Source organism: Hemibagrus wyckioides, linkage group LG20, assembly GCF_019097595.1.
Source record: "Hemibagrus wyckioides isolate EC202008001 linkage group LG20, SWU_Hwy_1.0, whole genome shotgun sequence".
NCBI classification, from domain to species: Eukaryota; Metazoa; Chordata; class Actinopteri; order Siluriformes; family Bagridae; genus Hemibagrus; species Hemibagrus wyckioides.
Genome location: NC_080729.1, coordinates 17,436,214 through 17,454,525, shown reverse-complemented (window position 1 = coordinate 17,454,525; position 18,312 = coordinate 17,436,214). Strand labels below are relative to the sequence as shown.

The window sequence follows — 18,312 nt, the reverse complement described above, 5'->3', positions numbered from 1 at the left end:
ACAACCACATTTCTACTGTCGAGAAATATTTTACAACCATCTTGGAAACAGAAAAGCTTGGTCACATCGTCCATTTTGTTCTTTTTTTTTAAAATAAAAACACTCATAAATCTGGCCTCCGTAACATATATATATTTATTTATATATTTATTTATATATATATATATATATATATATATATATATATATATATATATATATATATATATATATATATATATATATATATATATATATATATATATATATATATATATATTTTATACATCTTTCTATAATACAAGGTTATGTCACTTTCTTAATACTTGGCTTTTTTAAAATAAGAATAATATTTAAACGTTTAATATAGAATAGAATTGTTAATAACACTGAAATACTGAAAGCCGAGAGATGTGTTGGTGTGGTCAGTTACGATGCTACCGCCGTCTCCTACGCTGATGAAGTCTGAGTCGAGGAGCCGGTCTGCAGCCTACAGGAGGGGGAGAGAGACGTTAAAGAGGCAAGAGCTCTGAGAAACATCCTGAGGAATGGTTTGAAACAGAATGCTGACTCTAGCAGACAGACATGGCAGAGGATCTATTTTAATAACCCCTGTGGTGTGATATGGACCTAACAGAAATTCATTTTTCCTAAAAGTGTCATTTAATTGTTTAAAAAAATCTCAGCAAAACACACACACTCACCGATCTGTGACGACATTGCGAAGCCACTAAACATCGGCACCGGGACACCGAAGGCGTTTTGGCCAACAAAAGCTTGAAAGACTGAAGGTGTCTGAAGATCTAAAAAGAAAGAAAAAGAGGTTGCAGTTTGTGTACAAATGGCAGGTTCACTAGAAAGCATAGTATACTGAGTAAATGGTTTTAAATTTGCTTAACGACCGTTAATGAACTCTCGGTTTTTGATTCACTGATTCAGACTCTCCGATTCTGAACGGATTCTGATTCTGTCTCTAATGACTCTAAGGTTTGGATTCAATCTTTCTGGACGTCTGATTTAAAGACCCTGTTTCTGACTCTGTCTTTCTGAATTCTGTCTCTAATGACTCTTGGTATTTGATTCACTGATTCAGACTCTCTGATAATTCTAACTTTAATGACTCTCGGGAATTGACGTACTGATTCAGACTCAACGATTCTGGTTACTGATTCTGCCTCCATTAACTCTCAAGATTTGATTCACTGATTCAGACTGTATGATTCAGACTCCATGACTCAGTTAAAACCAATCTGATTCTGTCTCTAATGATGCTAAGGTTTTGATTCACTCATTCTGAAAGTCTGATTTAAAGACCCTGATTCATACTTTAATTCTCTAATTCTGTCTCTGTTGGTTTTTGATTCACTGATTCAGACTCTCCGATTCAGACTCCACGATTCTACCTTTAATGACTCTCAGAATCTGATTCACTGATTCAGTCTCTCTGATTCAGATGTCACGATTCCGGTTTCAAATATATGACTCTTGGTTATTGATTCACTCATTCTGAAAGTCTGATTTAAAGACCCTGACTCTGACTTTAATTCTCTAATTCTGTCTCTAATGGTTTTTGATTCACTGATTCAGACTCTCTGATTCAGACTCCACGATTCTACCTTTAATGACTCTCAAAATCTGATTCACTGATTCAGATGCCACTATTCAGGTTTTAACTATCCGATTCTACCTCTAATGACTCTTGGTTTTTGATTCACTGATTCAGACTCTCCGATTCTGAACTACCTGATTCTGTCTCTAATGACTCTAAGGTTTGGATTCAATCTTTCTGAAAGTCTGATTTATATATGACTCTTGGTTATTGATTCACTCATTCTGAAAGTCTGATTTAAAGACGCTGATTCTGACTTTAATTCTCTAATTCTGCCTCTAATGGTTTTCTGATTTACTGATTCAGTCTCTCTGGTTCAGATGTCACGATTCCGGTTTTAACTATAAGATTCTGCCTCTAATGACTCTCGGTTATTAATTCAGACTCACCGATTCAACCCGCTGATGTGAATTTGAACTATCCGTATTTGAACTGATTCAGACAGTCTGATTCAAAGACCCTGATTCTGACCTTAACTTTCTGATTCGGTTTTTCTAATGACTCTTGGTAGTTGATTCACTGATTCCAACTCCCTGATTCAGACTCCCCGATTCAAGCTTTAATTCTTGTTGTTATTGGCCTCAGCTTACCTCTAAGAATATTTATTTCTCTCAAAGAGAAGCCAGCTCTATACTTGTATAGACGAATCTACATCTAAAGCAACATGATTTAAAGCGTAAACAAATACAAATTTAGGAATAATAGCAAAAAAACGGAGCCTTCCTACTGATAAGGAGACCATCCTATTAATTCAGACTCGATTATCTCCTGATAGAGATCTGTTTTTTGCGCATCGCTGCAGCCATATTGTAAACATTATCACTTGAATACAGATTCAAATTTGCTGGCTTTTATTTCACGCCTATCTGCAGACAAACAGGATTTAGGATAGTATGGTAAGTTATTAGATGTTGAAAGCTGCTCAACACCACAAATGATCTACAGCAATAAACAGTCGCTGGATCACATGATATCGTCTGCTCTCTCACCTGTATTCGACTCTGCATCAGCCTTTGGCTTGGTATTCTGAATAATGGTGACTTCACCGACTGGAAACAAGAGGAAAAATATTACAACATCAGCAATTTTAGCCATTTTATGATCCAACTCTGTACGCCGTATAGCAGCATAATTTTAAACTGGATTTTTTTGAATACTTGGCAACGCTCTTTATACACCAGAGAGCATTATTATAGGTAGAACTTTATAGGAACTTCCTGTTGCATCACTGCATTATTGATGTATCAAAAGCTACATGACTTTCTGCTTACCTTTTTCTGAAATATTCACAAATCCACCTTGGCACACGTCATCGAGCAGAGCTTGGAACTCAGACACCGCGCTCATCACACACCCGAAACCAGGGTCCGCTGTGATGCTGGGAACGTCCATACACACGGGCTGGACACACACCGACCCGTAGTTCTAAACAAAAACATCGAGCAGAAGACTGTGGGTCAGTTATATTGAAATCTGACATTTCTTTTAATGCAGGTATCCTGAAACCTGTAAGGAAGCAACATGCAAATGGTTGCAAAAAATATCCTACTGTTAAACACATTAATCTGTGAAGTCTTTGTTTGTCTGTGAGCGAATAGAAAGATACCTATTCCTTTCTAGCATTGTAAAGCAACTAGAAATAACAGCTCGTTTATTTTTATTCAGTATTTAGTGAACTACAACCCCATAACTCAAATTTGACCTGGTTTTTGTTGTGTACATTGAAATAAATGCCCCAAGAAAAACAAACAGCCGTTGTTTACTAGTTTGTGTTCACGTTTCAGATCTATCCGCGACCGCTCGTTAAGGAGGACGCAGAAATATTACCTGCAGGAAGGAGATCTGGTTGTCGGTTTGAGCGAGGTTGCTTAATTCAGCGTCTCGTTTCTTCAGCTCGGCGATCTCCTGCTCCAGCTGGCAGAGAAGCTCCTCGGCTTGGCTCGTGGCCGCTATCTCCTGATTGCGTATCAGCTCCTTTACCTCCGTACGCCGCCGCTCAATGGAGCAAACCAGCTCCGTGAAGATCCGCTCGCTCTCCTCTAGAGCCGCCTGTGCTGAGAGCTGGAGGCAATGGAAACAAACGAAAGTACTAATTAAACTTTGATGATTTACTGGATCAGGGTTTGAACAGAGCAGCTTGTGTTTCTTAAGCTATTTAGCTATGACGTGCATTGAACATGAGTACAGCTTTCATAGAAAGTAATTACATATATGTCTTAAGTGGTAGGAATTTAAAAGAGGAAATCGGGTCTCCCCAATTCCACAAAACCCTGGATGGACTTTTTCATCACAGGTCTCTAAAAACAAATCGCTACTCCTCCGAAGATAAAGCCAGATAATGATCACTAGAGATCAGTAAAGAGGATACACTTTGTGGTCAGACTCACAGTGAGAGACTGTGTGGCTCGTCTCAGCTCCTGCAACTCCTTCTCTCGCTCCTCGATTCTCTGCCGGGACTTCCTCTGTGTTTCCGCCAGAGCGTCCTGTAAATACACAGCACAGGAATCTGTAAATAATACTGGAATTGTAGCCGACTGCTTGTGTGAACATGTTTTTTGTTACATTTGGGGGTGTGCTCGGATAGGAAAATAATCAATAACGTAATTGAGATGAATTATTATTACTGTCCTGAAGCTGATTATTTTCCAATAACTGCATGTTCCGAAAGTGTTTTATTCCCATTACACCACCGCAATTTGTCGACAATTACAGTTTTTCATTTATTAACGGACATGTGGTGCTTTTTAACTGCAAGTAATAGTTTATTTCCTTAAAATATACATATTTTATTTCAACTATAACTGTTCCCTAGCGCTACTGCCACAGCAGTACACTAAATGACTCTACATGTAAAGGTGTATATTTATAAAAGGTGAAAAAGTCACCAAGCCGATCCATTCGGGCAACTTTTCCCCCCATAAGGACCTTCATATAAAAGTCAATACTTGTTCTATCACCCCTTGGCTTTTGTACTGTCAGTCATATAGCCGTGTATTATATAAATAATTAATAACGAGCTGGTTATTTTACACGGAGACGGTTGTCTGGAATCGACTCTTTTGAATCGATTCATTTGAATCCCACTGGAAAACAGAGAATCGATTCGCGAGCACACGGGGGAATCGACACACAAAATATGTTTAAAACTGATGACGTGTGACTGGACCAGAGTTGACAGACTAGATGTCGGAAATTAACTTAATATATAAAAGTGTTATATGTTATGTTAAATAAAAGTGATGTTGTGTTTTTAGCACACAAGCTTGATTCAAAACGAGTGGAAGCGAGTCACTGATTCATTCGTTCGCGCAAACGGAGGTGTTTGTTTTTCCGGGACTGTGATCAGTTGTGAAAGTGAAATCAGCGTGGACTGTCCAGCTTTTTTCTTTTAGCATTGTTTACTTCGCACAATCACAGCGGTGACAGTAACAACAAGCACGCTTCACCTTTTTGTCGCTCATCTCTGTGGAGGCCAGCACCGTATCATGGCCCTTGTGCTCGTCAGTTAAACACAGGTAGCAGATGCACCGCTGCTCTGTCCTACAGAAAACCTCCAGCAGCCTGTCATGGCGTACACACAGGCTTTCCTGCAGGCTGGAGGTCGGTGCTGTGAGTTTGTGCTTCTGGAAAGCGGTGGACTCGTAGTGCGGCTTCACGTGATCCTCGCAGTAAGACGCCAGACAGACCAGACACGACCTAACGGCTCGGTTTCTGCTTCCTGTGCACACGTCGCAGTGCACGTCCCCGGGCTCGGCTTGGGTGGGCTCGGATTTAACCGGAGAAGAAGAAGAAGAATTAATCGCCGTCTTTTTCAGTTTCTCCACCACGTCGGCCAACATCGTGTTCCTGCCCAGTACAGGCCTGGGAGTGAAGCTCTGCCTGCACTGAGGGCAGCCATAAACCCCCAAATAATCATCCTGGTCCCAGTAGCCTTTAATGCAGGCCTTACAGTAGCTGTGACCGCACGGAACCGTGACCGGATCCTTCAACACATCCAGACAGATCGAGCAGTTAAACTGGTCATGTTCCAAAAACACACCCGCCTGCGCCATTATAGAAATTACACCAAAGTCTCTGTGTATCGAGGTGACAGGCTGACGGCTTTGTTTTTGTGCGAAGCGGGTCACGTGACGGTGGGCGTGACCTGTAACTGCGGGGGCGGGGGGGGGGAGTATGTTGCCATGGAAAATGACTGACAAAAATAAAGGCAGAAGGAAGGATGGATGGGAGAAAGGAAAGAAAAATAGATAAATGACTGAAAACGAGAGAATGAAAACCAAATGAATGACGTATAGAGGAAGAAAAAAGGGAGAGGATGAAATGAAGGGTACGAATGAATTAATGACAGAAGGGAGGACAGATGGAAGGGGGGGGGGTTAAAGAGAGTAAAGGAAGGAGTGAAAAAGAAAGAAGGAAAAGTAAAGCAAATAAATGGAATGAGGAAACAAAGAAGGGAAAGAATGGGAACAATGGCATAGAAAGAAAGAAAGAAAGAAAGAAAGAAAGAAAGAAAGAAAGAAAGAAAGAAAGAAAGAAAGAAAGAAAGAAAGAAAGGGTGGACAGAAAGAAGAGACAGTAGAGAAAGGACTGAAAAGGAAAGAAGGGAAGAAAAGCAAATAAAGGAATGATTAAAGAGGAAAGAATGGGAACAATGGCAAAGATGAATTAAATATAGAGGAAGAAAAAAGTGAGAGAAAGAAATGAAGGGTATAAATGAAATAATGACAGAAGGGAGGACAGATGGAAGGAAGGAATAAAGTAAAGAAAGGAATGAAAACAAAGGAAGGAAGAGCAAATTCCAGAATGAGTAAACAAAAAAGGGAAAGAATGGGAACAATGATTTTGAAAGAAAGAAAGAAAGAAAGAAAGAAAGAAAGAAAGAGACAGTAGAGAAAGGACTGAAAAGGAAAGAAGGGAAGAAAAGCAAATAAAGGAATGATTAACCTGAGCTCATGATCTGGGGGTTGTGTTACTGAGACCCCTCACGTTGTAAAACCCTCTGTCCTGAGACTCCTTCCATAAAAATGATATAAACTTACAGAGAACTTCACCTTATTAACAATTAATCACTTTTCTTCATTGATCTGTTCATTATTATTTTTTATTTCTATGGATTATTGAGGGACCATACGTGTACCTGTGAAATCGGTTACTATAGAAACCATAACCTATTCACACGAGTGTGTAAAGAGTGTATAGATGTGTGATTACCTTGTCTTGCAGCTTGAGCTACTGTCCTAGACGCTGTTATAGAAAACAGATCAACACTTTCTGACCAATCAGAATCGAGAATTCTACAGCTACGTGGTGTAAAATTCTCTGATAAATTATAAGCATTTCTATATTGTGTTTAGCAATATTCTGTCCGACCCGAAGTACAGGACGGGTCCGGTTGTGCTCTGAACACGTTTTCGTGTTCTAATACAGTTTACTTTAGTAAAAATAACAGGCTTGAAGGCTAGTTACCTAACTTTCTTAACCTTAGCTGACCTGGCACTAGATGGCAGCATAAATCATAGAAACGAAGATCAGACATGTTCTGTGATTTCATTTTAATCTAGATTTCATAGAGACTAGATTCGTATCGTACGTGTTTATTGATTTGTGCGTGTTTAGGGATGCTACATGAACACTGAAAATACATACGGACTCCATGAATGGTGATATATTTTATCTTACACACAAATACAATAAGCATAAACGGTTGTGCAACAGGTTCTAAAATAAGTACTCTGATCTTTATTAACCCCCCGTCACCAACCTCTTTATTAAAAACAAACTCATTTCAGAATGCAGGCTCGAGCTCATCGTCTTATTTGATCTTGCGCAAAAATAATAACAACAACAACAACAAGAATAATGTGCGGTAACATGAACACATGCTAAATTCTTGCCAGGAGCAAGGCTGCATTTCAGTGCAATCATTTAAATAAATAAATAAATAAATAATCAATCGATATAAACAACGATATTTTCCCATCTTTTTTTTTTTTTTTTTTTTTTTTTTTTAAATAAAGCCACGAATAGCTCAGCAATCAGTCTAGATTATAAAAGCATACATCTATTTTCAAGCTTGGGATGGTGTTATTATACTGGTCAAAATATTCTAAAATCTTTTTGGACCCAATACATGCAGCTTGTGGAATAAAAATTCAGATAATTACTGAAAATAAAATGTTCCCTTTTTTTTTTTTACCATTCAGTGTAAGTACAGTATCAGGAATCATAATTCGTTTCCAAAGAGAGCCTTTATCACCCTACAGCACTGAATAATACCCAATCACATAACAGGTAGAAATCTTTAACACTTATATTAGGGATGCATTGACACCGAAATGAGTAACCCAGTTTAATGTTAAACCATCAGAGAATGATTTCTCGAGCTCTGTTTGGACTGGTAGCTGCCACGCGCTACTAGCAAGAAACTCTTCCTAGGACGTTATGCTGTTTAAACAGAGCGGAATCGGAGGGTGTGGTCATTGAAAAGCAGCGCCAAATGTTTAGACCCGAGTTCTTAGCAGAGTCTCAGTGATTGCACGACTGACCCGCTCAGACACCGGACTGTTCCTCTGTACGCTCGCGATCACTTTGGTTGCGCTCAATGACCACGCCCCCATTTACGGCTGGTGTGCTCCGGTTAGTTAACGGTACCGCGTAAATCCTGTACATCAGCTGCGTCCCAAACGACGATTCACTTACACTATGCACTCTATCGTATAGTGTATGAAGTTTTGGAAGGATAGAATCGTATCAAACGGAACATAAACGACTTTTTTTTTTTTAGTAAGCGTAAAAGTATAAACCGTTGCTAAGTCGACGTCGCGACGCCGCTAGCTTTAGCCAAATACCCAGAGTCAAAGTATCATATGCAGGGGAACAAAAAGACGAACGAAGTGAAGAAAATAAATGCAAAAGAGGAATGTATTGAATACTTGCAACATTTTCTTCTGTTCATTCATTTGAAGTTATTATTATTATAATAAATAAAGTCAAACCTTTATTTATTTTTTACTAAGAGCCCCCCCCCCCTTAAATGAAAATCCTAGAATCGTCCCCGGTTACGATTGTAACTCATTCGTATGTATATTTCTTTTATAGCTGTTACTTGGTATAAATAGTGTGAAGTAAGATGTTCAACACTGAAAATTTTGCTCTTAAGATCCAAAATCAACATGCACCTGGTAGCCCCGCCCCCTTTTCCCCACTACGTAAGCGAAGCTGCGAGCGTTGCGTGCGTGAAGATTCCATGCTTGTTTTGTTTTTTCCGGGACTACTTCTTGTTGGAATTTTCAGTGTAAACACACTACTCACACTATTTATACTGCAAAATGCTATAGAATAGTGCATAAGGCAGTGATCTGGGACACACCTTGTAGTGCTTTTTCAGGTTAGCAGTATAATCAAAAGATGCTGTAGGAGGTAACTTTCTACCGAGGTCCGTTATTTCAAACCGTCCACTCATTACCATGACAACGCACACTAGGTCCATGTCAGGTATTACAGCTTTTTTGTTGTTTTGTTTTGTTTTTTACGAGGATGAGTAAATGAGCAGAATATTGATTCAACACTCAGTAGCGATGCATCCCTAGTCTCCGTGTATGGCTCTGTGATTCCCTCTTCAAGATTTGACTCTTCTCCCCTCTAACATACTGACATAACGTAAATATTAAACTAAATGTGCTTAGATAAATACGAGACGTTCTGCCATCATCACTTGGTCTTCTCGTCTAAGCCGCATTCTGCTCTCAGTGCCTGACTGTTAGCTGAGATGAAATTGATCCAGTGCTGAAGGTCTTCTGGGATATCAGGACATTCCACCTAAAGACACAGACAAAGGTAACGATTACTCGACTACGCTCACGTGCAAAAGGAACCAGTTGCTCTGGCTTGAACTGAGTTTACCTTTCTCTTGCAGACATGCTGCAAAATCTGATCAGGTGAGCTATGAATAACATTCTGCCTGCAGAGTATGACAGCCGAGATAAAGCCGTCGGATTTGGACACGAAGCGCTGCTCCATGAAGAACGACTTTTCATCCCAGGCCACGATACGGCTCCGTAGCTCGAACGCCTCTCCGAGTCCGAGTGACCGTCGGTAGCGGATGGTCGAGGCTCCGACCACCATCCTCGCTCCGAGTGTGTGAGAGGCCTTGAACATCCCGTTGCGTGTGTAATAAGACAGTCTGGCGAAGTCACACTCCCTCAGATAGCGAGCGTTGTTCATGTGGCCCATGTAATCGATGTCGTGGGGGAGAACTCGGCCATGGACGACCTGCTCGGCTAGCACGTCTCTGACCGGGTCCTGGAACAGATACTTCAGAACCGCCCAGGCTCCTCTCACAAAATACCACAAGTCAACGGTACTAAACAGCACCAGCAAGCTGGACAGAACCCACAGCAACATGTCTCTGAAATACGAGATGGTTAATCAAGTTAATCAAGGAAATCTTCTCTACGTTCTACTCAAATCACACACTGAAACATAACATAACTATAAAACGAATAGAATTGGACCACTAAGGTACATTTTAATTAATCTTTAAAGCTCTTGAAGCTAATTAAGCATACACCACATGTAGTAGGAGATACACAATACGTTCCAAAGCATGTACTTTTGAATGCACCATTACAGCAACATGAAAATAGAGTTCTGTTATTTTATTTTTCGGAATATCGGGGAGAAAGGAGGAGCAAGAGTCCATCCATCCATCCATGTTCTATAGCGCTTATCCTACACAGGGTTGCGGATAGCCTGGATTTGACAAATCCCACTGGACTTGGATCCCAAAGCCAACCCATCACAGAGCACAATCACACACATTTACACACTACAGACAATTTACAGATGCCAGTCAACCTATAACGCGTGTCTTTGGACTTGGGAAGGAAACCAGAGAACCCTTAGTAAACTCCCGAAGCACAAGAAGAACAAACACACAGGGTGGAGGCAGGAATCCAACCCTCATCTCCAGCAGTGAGGCAAACGTGCTCAGGCACACGGTGGCAACAGTATATAATTTTAGGATTTTACGAGTACAAATAATGTGGAGGATCAAAAAAGAATAATAGTTTGAACAAGTATCTTATAACATGTATAAGACAAGTTTGGAAAGGTCTGGAATGTTTGTTTGGATTTGGACCTGCCCCTAATAACCCTTCACATGCTCATAAATTTTGGGGGTGGAGCTTGGTGTACATCCTATTTATCTAATAGAGACTTCACATTCACACACATGAATTCTACCTACAGTGACATTTTTAGCCACGGTAACTACCCCTTTGGGCCAATCTCATTTTTTTCATGGTTTTTTCCCCCCATTACACTCTCAGAAATAAAAGGGACCAATTTGTACTTTTCCTTGTCGCTGAATCGGTACCACTAGGGCCACATATTTTAGTATATACATACCTTTCACAGGAAAGAGGAACATTGTGCCCCCTTACAAGTAATTTGAGCCACATAATTGAACTCATGATGTACCTTTTAAGCTTGACTCTAAAAGCTCACTCAAAGGTACACCACGTACACCTTCTCAGATTAAAGACACGCACTAAAGCTTCAAAAGCTCCACACACCGAATTGTATTACTGCAGCACCAAGAAACATACAGTCAGGAATCTTTATTACCGACAGGAAAATGTAAAGGCCTTAAAATGAGACAGCTTAAACCTACCGTAACACTTTATATGGTGAACATATGATATTTTTTCCCAACATATCATACATCTACCACCTTTAAACCTGGAACTTGAGGTGGTTCTACGAAGGGCACATCTTTTGCACCTTTAGTTTATCGAATTCAGCACGGGAAACCCGTGTTCTACTAAAAAACAAAAAGTAAATTGGAGCACATAATTAGACTCCTGAAAGCTTTACTAAAAGCTAATTAAACTAAACCTACATTACATGCACCTTCCCAGAGATGTGCCCTTGATGTCAAACCAGGGATAAGAGAAGGAAAGTCTTTATTTCTGAGATTAGGAAAGAAAGTAAGTTTTATAAATATGGCACATAAAACATGCCTGACTCATCAGGTATCCTAATATTTTTTGCCATAATACATATCACACACATCATTAAAAGGAAGTCTGCCCCCCCCTCTTCTTCCTGAGAAATGAATGATTTAATTTTTCCAGGAAATAAACTAGTAACCTTGACTGAACGCCTAGTTAGATATCAGGATCTTATTTTCTCCCGTATTGATTACTACAGTGCTCTAGCAATTAAACAGCTCAGACATGTTTTGATATATATTTATACCATAACGAGATTTGTAAACAACAACCACCACCCCCCAGATCAGCTGTATATGAACAGGGAAAAAATATAAATAAAGAGCATGCTAGTCTCACAGCTCGTTCATTTGATGAAGGCTAACGCTACTGATTACAGGACACTGAGACCAAACATCGGTTTTTTTCCCCCTCTAAAATGATGCTGATTTATAATAAAACAAACAACAGGGAAATATTTTGCCACGGATCGCCGCTCTCCGATTTAATAACTCTCAATGAAATGCTTTTAGATGTACTCACGCTAATGAAACGCCGGCTGCAGCAAGCTGATACTTCCGCGTTCTTTGTGATTGGCGTCACTGCGAGTCACGTGACGGACAACCCCACCATTGAGCTCCCAGCCACCCCGCACTCAAAAATTAACATAATCCCGCCCCATTGTTTTTACCGCAAGCAATTTTCACACAGAAATTTTTTTTTTTTTTTTAATCCAGAAATAAATTTACAGAAAACAAAATATTATAAAATGAACACATTGATCATATGCACTTATTCTTCAACTCTGGCACAAAAACGTTAGGGACGTTCCAGCTGCCAGAATCGCTTCAGATAAATGACTCACTGAATCGGCTCCGAGTCTGAATCGACATCTTCCACGTGTCTATCAGAATGTGCAGCAGACAAACGTGCAACATCATGATCACGCCCGTCCTCATTCACGTTTCTTCTCCAGTCCACTCTCCGCCTTTAAAGCTTGGCTGTTTGCCGTCATGAAGCTGATCCAGTGCTGCAGCTCTTCGGGAAACTCGGGAACCTCAACCTGTCGAATGAGTCAGTAGTTCGTTTATTGAAGATTTCTTTTGCTGTGCAAGAACACTAGAAAACATTCCACAAATATGGAATTGTAGCCTTGTGAGGCTCGAAATACTGCTTGGATCTATACTGACATTATTTTTTTTACATATGTGTCTAGAATTTTTGGAAGGAGTCTCCAGTACCAGCACTATGTAACAGTCAGAGATACAGCTTTTCATTTTTTTTTTTAACTTCAAGAAAAATGTGTGTTGTAAACATGTTTCCATAATTCGCATGTTTGGTAATGTCCAAATCATACAAACGGTTGCTTCCATCCACTTTTCTCCCTCCACTTCAGCACATCACCCACCTTTCTCTTGCACAGGTGTTGGAGGATTTTGTCTGGGCTGCTCCGCAGCACGTTCTGTTTGCAGAACATGACGGCTGCCACCATTCCATCCTTATTGGACACGAAGCGTTGCTCAAGGTAGAACGCTTTGTCGTCCCACGTGACGATACGAGTGCGCAGCTCAAACTTTTCCCCTATACACAGGGGCCGTCTGTAGCGGACAGTAGTCGCACCCACTACCATGGTCCCACCCAGGGCCCTCGCAGCCTTCAGGACACCGTTGCGGGCGTACAGGGAAATCCGGGCGAAGTCGCACTCACGTAGGTAGCGTGCGTTGTTCATGTGACCCAGGTCGATATCGTGGAGGAGGACGTGGCCTCCGACAGTCTGCTCTGCTGTGATGTCAAACACCGGTGAGAGGAACCAGGCGCGGAGTAAAACAGCCACCAGGCGGAGGTAGTACCACACGTCCAAGAAGCAGAAAAGAACCAGCAACACAGCTAACAGCCACAACAACAGCTCCCTACAACAGACACAAGCAATGAAACAAAAGATACTCAATCCATAGCTACAAATAGACTGAAGCACATTTTTAATAAGCAGTTTTAACAATTAATTAGAGGAAGTTTAATGTCCTCCACCACATCAGACACTTAACCCATCTTTATACATCATGAGTTGTTTTGTAAGAGTAATGGGGTAAAGCTGAGCACTCGACTCGACGACGAGGAAGCAAACAGATGTACCTTTTAAATTATTAACACTGCAATCTTCACCTTTAATTACGGAAAATATACTGCAACATCTCAATGGTTCAAAGGGTTGCAAAGGGGAAGCTCTTAATAAACCTGCATTTTTAAAAAGGCTTCCGCTTCTCCAAAACATATGTTTTAAATAAATTAGGGATGCACGATAAATTATCGGCCGATATGGGTGAAAATGACGTCATTTTTATTGCTCCGATAAATAAATTAAATCCGATAACTATATCCGATAAAGTACGCTTGCTGGTAAATCAATCAATCAGTCTGATTTATCCGAGATTCATCCGCTTTCCGAGTGCACGTGACTGCAGCTTTCACCTGCGGTGACTCTCAGCCTGTGTCGCACTCATTAGTTCATCATCTGTGAACATGTCTTCACTGTCCGGAAGTGTTTCTCGGTGGCAGCGGAGGACAATGCTATTCATATTGCTATTTGTAACGCACGTTCAGCAAGGATTCTGAGAGGAGGAAAAAAAGGCGTCAAATTTTAACACAACAACAAATCTTATATCTCACTCTCAGGGTCGTCATCGCGGCGAAGCTGGATTAAAAAAATATGAAGCAGCCGCGGCAGCAGCAGCTACTAGCGCTAGACCTAAAACACGGAGCATGTGACTTAAGGTCTATATTCCTTCCTCATCCTCATGCATTAAAAAGGTTGAATAGATGCATTTCTTTGTTATGCATGAAATACTTGAATATAAATTTGTTGTTAATGAATTGTTAATTGCAGATTGAACATAGTTCTGTTAAACCCTTTCCGTTCTTATTGTAGTGCCTTACACAAAAAATAAAAACATCTGAAGAGTCAGGACTTGAACTTATTGGTTATCGGTATCGACCATGAGAAGGATTTAATTATCGGTTTAAATTTTTCATATCGTGCATCCCTAAAATAAATATATTTATATATCAAGGATGTAATACAATTAAAAAAATGTACTGATGCACTACAATGTGGTGGATTAGAATTTGCAAAGAGCTTTGAGTAGTGGTAGGCCACATCTCCTTGATTGGGACTGACACAGAGGACACACCTCTTTTACTGGGACGGACATATAGAGGCCACACCCCCATCTTGGGACTACCACTAACAGGCCAGACCTCCTTCACTGGAATTACACACAAGCCACGCCTCTTTTACTGGGATAGACACATAGAAGCCACACCTCCTTCACTGGGACTGACATACAGAAGCCACACCTCCTTCACTGGGATTGACAGACAGAGTCCACGCTTCTTTTACTCAGACAGATGCACAGAGGCCACACCCTTTTCACTGCGACTGATGGTCAGAGGGCACACCTTCACTGGGACTGACACCCAAGCCACGCCTCCTTCACTGGGATTTACACACAGAGTCCATGCTTCTTCCACTGGGACAGATGGACAGAGGCCACACCTCCTTCACAGGGACTGACACTCAGAAGCCACGCCTCCCTCACTAGGACTGGCACACCAAGGCCACGCCCCCATCTGCCACTAACAGGCCACACCTCCTTCACTGGGATTGAGAAGGTAACGTGGGAGAGAATGAGCAGGAAAAACATTGTAAAGGAAATTTTTTGGTAATGTTTTTAAATAATGAACACCAGGAGTCGGTGTGTGTGTCAGACTCTGTCCTGAAACAGAGATGGCCTTATCGATCGGCTCACAAATATCCCCCTGATTAATGTTGTTGCAAATTGGTGCAGCTGTGCTGTAATTTTATTAAGACACCAGTGCACCGATTCGAATGAGTGAATTTTTACCCCCCGCTGAGGTCTATAACAGAATCCAGGCACAGGACCATGTTTCATTTATACAATTTGCAGAGGCACAGCTGACAAAAATGTTCTTCCTTTTACCAATCTATCATTTTTAAACGTGTGACCCGTGTGACTTGTTAGGTTAAAGAGTCTACTGAGCATACCACACGCTGGCTGCTTGCACAAGACTGAAGGAAGAGACGAGAAACGCAGGACAGACGAGTTCAGCCGGAATGAGCTATGTGAAAAACGGGGCCCACTCAAAATGAGTATGTGCAGACAGATTCGTTCCATCGCATCTCGGATTGGTAATATAGCGTGACTCATTTGTTATCGGCCCATGGCAATTCTTTTTTTTTCCTTTTTCCATTTGGCACTGTGAGTATTTTTTTGATAAGAGTTGTGTTTAACATCAGTCTTTTCTGCATCTTCCCAGGGTGACCTCTGTCTCTGTCTCTCTCTGACAAACATCTTTGTTTGAGATGTCCAAAAACTTGCTTACCATTCCATACAAACACATCATCTGTATATTAGTGACAGCACACTGATCATCGCAGTTCAACCTGCAACGATTACACATTTGATCCAAGATCAAGGTTATGGAAAAGGGGAAACGCACACAACTTCATACGTCTTTCAAACACACAAGCGGACGCTACAGGAAACTTCAGGAATCAGCCATCAGTACAGAGCAAGTTATCCCATCCAGTCTGGTTATGGGGCGGGACAAACGTGTTCTACGGAGCATCTGATTGGATGAGAAGTGTGGTAGTACAGGATGAATCATGATAATAAATCAGAAATAAGCTGTTAATGTCTGAATATTTGCAAAACATGTATACACTATACTGCCAAAAGTTTTGGGACACCTGCCTTTACATGCACACACATTTAATATGGGGTATATAAATAGTATATAGAATATATAGTTGGCCTGCAGCTATAACAGCTTCAACTCTTCTGGGAAGGCTTTCCACAAGGTTTAGGAGTGTGTTTATGGGAAGCACATTTGTGAGGTCAGGCACTGATGTTAGACGAGAAAGTCTGGCTCACAGTCTCCGCTCTAATTCATCCCAAAGGTGTTCTATGGGGTTGAGGTCAGGACTCTGTGCTGGACAGTCATGTTCCTCCACACCAGACTCACTCATCCATGTCTTTATGGACCTTGATTTGTGTACTGGTGTGCGGTCATGTTGGAACAGGAAGCGGTCATCCCCAAACTGTTCACACAAAGCATGAAATTGTCCAAAACGTCTTGGTCTGAAACTGAAGCATGAAGAGTTCCTTTCACTGGAACTAAGGGGCCGAGCCACTTATATATATATACACACACACGCGCACACACACACACGTACGTACACACACCACACTTGTGTTTTCAGCACCAATACTCGCTGTAAAACATCCATAATTCATGGGAACATTAAATGCGGTTCACAGATGATTGGGAAAAATTACAGCTCTACCTCGGTTCCTGTCCACATGTCAGCTCCACAGTTTTAAAAAATAAAATTACCTCTGACATTTTACACCATTATATTCTCTCATCTATTTATTCCCACTAGTCAGAAAAGTAATTTCTTCTCTTAAATGTCCTCTTAAACTGGGCACTAGTGCCAAAATGGCTATGCGGTTTTCTTTTTTTCTTTCTTACTTTCCTCCTAAATAGCTTGAGTAGAAAAATATGCATAAAAAGAAAGAAAAAAAATAATAAAAAGCAGGACCCTTCTGCATCACGCGCATTTGCAAATATAGTTAAGGTTATTATATTTCGCCACAGGCCTGACAAACTGAAGGTGCTCAGGAGCACGTTTTAGTCTGAATATTGACCATAAAGCGCTTTCACTTCAATTTCCTGTAATACCCGAGATTGCACTCCAATCTATATTTCTAACCTGTGGGTTTTATTGGCCAAATAACCGGCGAAACGGAGGCGATAATACGTTTGTGAGAGTCGCGCGCTCAATTCGACAGCCATATTAAGCGCACGCGAGCACAAATGAGTTCAAACTTTCTCCAGGAACCTTCATTTGCAGCCTATAACTTTACCTCCTCCATTTTACTGCACCCCTACAGGCTTATTAAATGCAATAAAACTCAAATAAGAACATTTCCTTCCTTGAAAACAGAACTTACATAGCCGCACGCCAACTTCAGCAGTCTGTCCAGTTCACAGCCTCGACAAGCACGCGCTCCAGTCACAAATGGCCCGTGCACTCTATATAGGCACACTACATAAATAAGGAATATGGCTCATACACTAGAGTGCTCAATGCCCAGTAGATATTAGTTTAGGATTTACAAAGTAAAAGCCGAACTGTCACTCATTCAATGTCCGGATTTGCTTATAAAGAGAAGAGATTCAGCTAAGTTCAATAACAGTGTATACAATAACTTCCTGGACCAAGATTAGCACAAATCTGATTGGTTTAAAGTGTGTGTGTGTGTGTGGGCGTGGTTTAAAAGCGTATCCAATATGTTCCTGGTATCATGGCTACTCCCGTTGTTCGAATCCGATTCTGACTCGAAGGGCAGGGATTTAATGGAGTCGGTTCAGGGAATCGGTTCTTTTCTCGCTTCTTAATTCTTGAAAAAATTCTGGACTACATTAACCCACATCTCTGACCTTAATCAGTAGTTAATGCTTCACTGACCCCCGAGGGTCCTAACAATGTCCTTTAAAAACAGTGGCCATAGTCCAAATGAGTCAAATTCAAACGATTCAGAATTGAGGAATCGAGATTCGGCTTGGAATGAGTTTCACACCTTGACACTGATGTTCTGGTGTTCTTGCAAAGGAGAAGATGGCTCATGCTTCAAGGACTCCTGAGAG

General features: G+C 40.9%; 3 protein-coding genes across 4 annotated transcripts; all 3 read right to left on the bottom strand.

Moving 5' to 3' along the window:
* Nucleotides 1-255: 255 nt before the first annotated feature.
* Nucleotides 256-5,725, bottom strand: ftr67 (finTRIM family, member 67). Its single transcript, XM_058418362.1, has 7 exons — nucleotides 5,035-5,725; nucleotides 3,976-4,071; nucleotides 3,416-3,649; nucleotides 2,860-3,013; nucleotides 2,578-2,637; nucleotides 684-782; nucleotides 256-469 (listed from the first exon to the last, which is right to left on the bottom strand). The coding sequence occupies exons 1-7, from the start codon at nucleotides 5,638-5,640 to the stop codon at nucleotides 417-419; spliced, it is 1,302 nt and encodes a 433-aa protein (XP_058274345.1). The 5' UTR covers nucleotides 5,641-5,725; the 3' UTR covers nucleotides 256-416.
* Nucleotides 5,726-8,317: 2,592 nt separating this feature from the next.
* On the bottom strand, nucleotides 8,318-12,584 carry si:ch73-52e5.2 (protein THEM6). Of its 2 annotated transcripts, none has more exons than XM_058418944.1 (3): nucleotides 12,446-12,584; nucleotides 9,491-9,995; nucleotides 8,318-9,406 (listed from the first exon to the last, which is right to left on the bottom strand). In XM_058418944.1, exons 2-3 carry the CDS (start codon nucleotides 9,989-9,991, stop codon nucleotides 9,299-9,301), a joined length of 609 nt encoding a protein of 202 aa, XP_058274927.1. In that variant the 5' UTR covers nucleotides 9,992-9,995; nucleotides 12,446-12,584; the 3' UTR covers nucleotides 8,318-9,298. The 2 variants fall into 2 exon arrangements, with proteins under 2 accessions (XP_058274927.1, XP_058274926.1); XM_058418943.1 differs by lacking the exon at nucleotides 12,446-12,584 and adding an exon at nucleotides 12,124-12,228.
* them6 (thioesterase superfamily member 6) lies at nucleotides 12,505-17,906 on the bottom strand. Its single transcript, XM_058418941.1, has 3 exons — nucleotides 17,616-17,906; nucleotides 12,989-13,490; nucleotides 12,505-12,643 (listed from the first exon to the last, which is right to left on the bottom strand). Coding segments are annotated over exons 1-3 (612 nt in total). The 5' UTR covers nucleotides 17,618-17,906; the 3' UTR covers nucleotides 12,505-12,535.
* Nucleotides 17,907-18,312: the final 406 nt, after the last annotated feature.

What these genes read in the sequence shown, in the direction of transcription:
- ftr67 (XM_058418362.1), bottom strand. Translation starts at nt 5,640, where the DNA reads ATGGCGCAGGCGGGTGTGTTTTTGGAACATGACCAGTTTAACTGCTCG. An exon ending in CAGAGATGAGCGACAAAAAG is followed by an intron (nt 4,072 to 5,034) that starts GTGAAGCGTGCT and finishes GTGTATTTACAG; the next exon opens with GACGCTCTGGCGGAAACACA. An exon ending in GAGCCACACAGTCTCTCACT is followed by an intron (nt 3,650 to 3,975) that starts GTGAGTCTGACC and finishes CATTGCCTCCAG; the next exon opens with CTCTCAGCACAGGCGGCTCT.
- si:ch73-52e5.2 (XM_058418944.1), bottom strand. Translation starts at nt 9,991, where the DNA reads ATGTTGCTGTGGGTTCTGTCCAGCTTGCTGGTGCTGTTTAGTACCGTT. An exon ending in AGCATGTCTGCAAGAGAAAG is followed by an intron (nt 9,407 to 9,490) that starts GTAAACTCAGTT and finishes CTGTGTCTTTAG; the next exon opens with GTGGAATGTCCTGATATCCC.
- them6 (XM_058418941.1), bottom strand. An exon ending in AACACCTGTGCAAGAGAAAG is followed by an intron (nt 12,644 to 12,988) that starts GTGGGTGATGTG and finishes CTCATTCGACAG; the next exon opens with GTTGAGGTTCCCGAGTTTCC.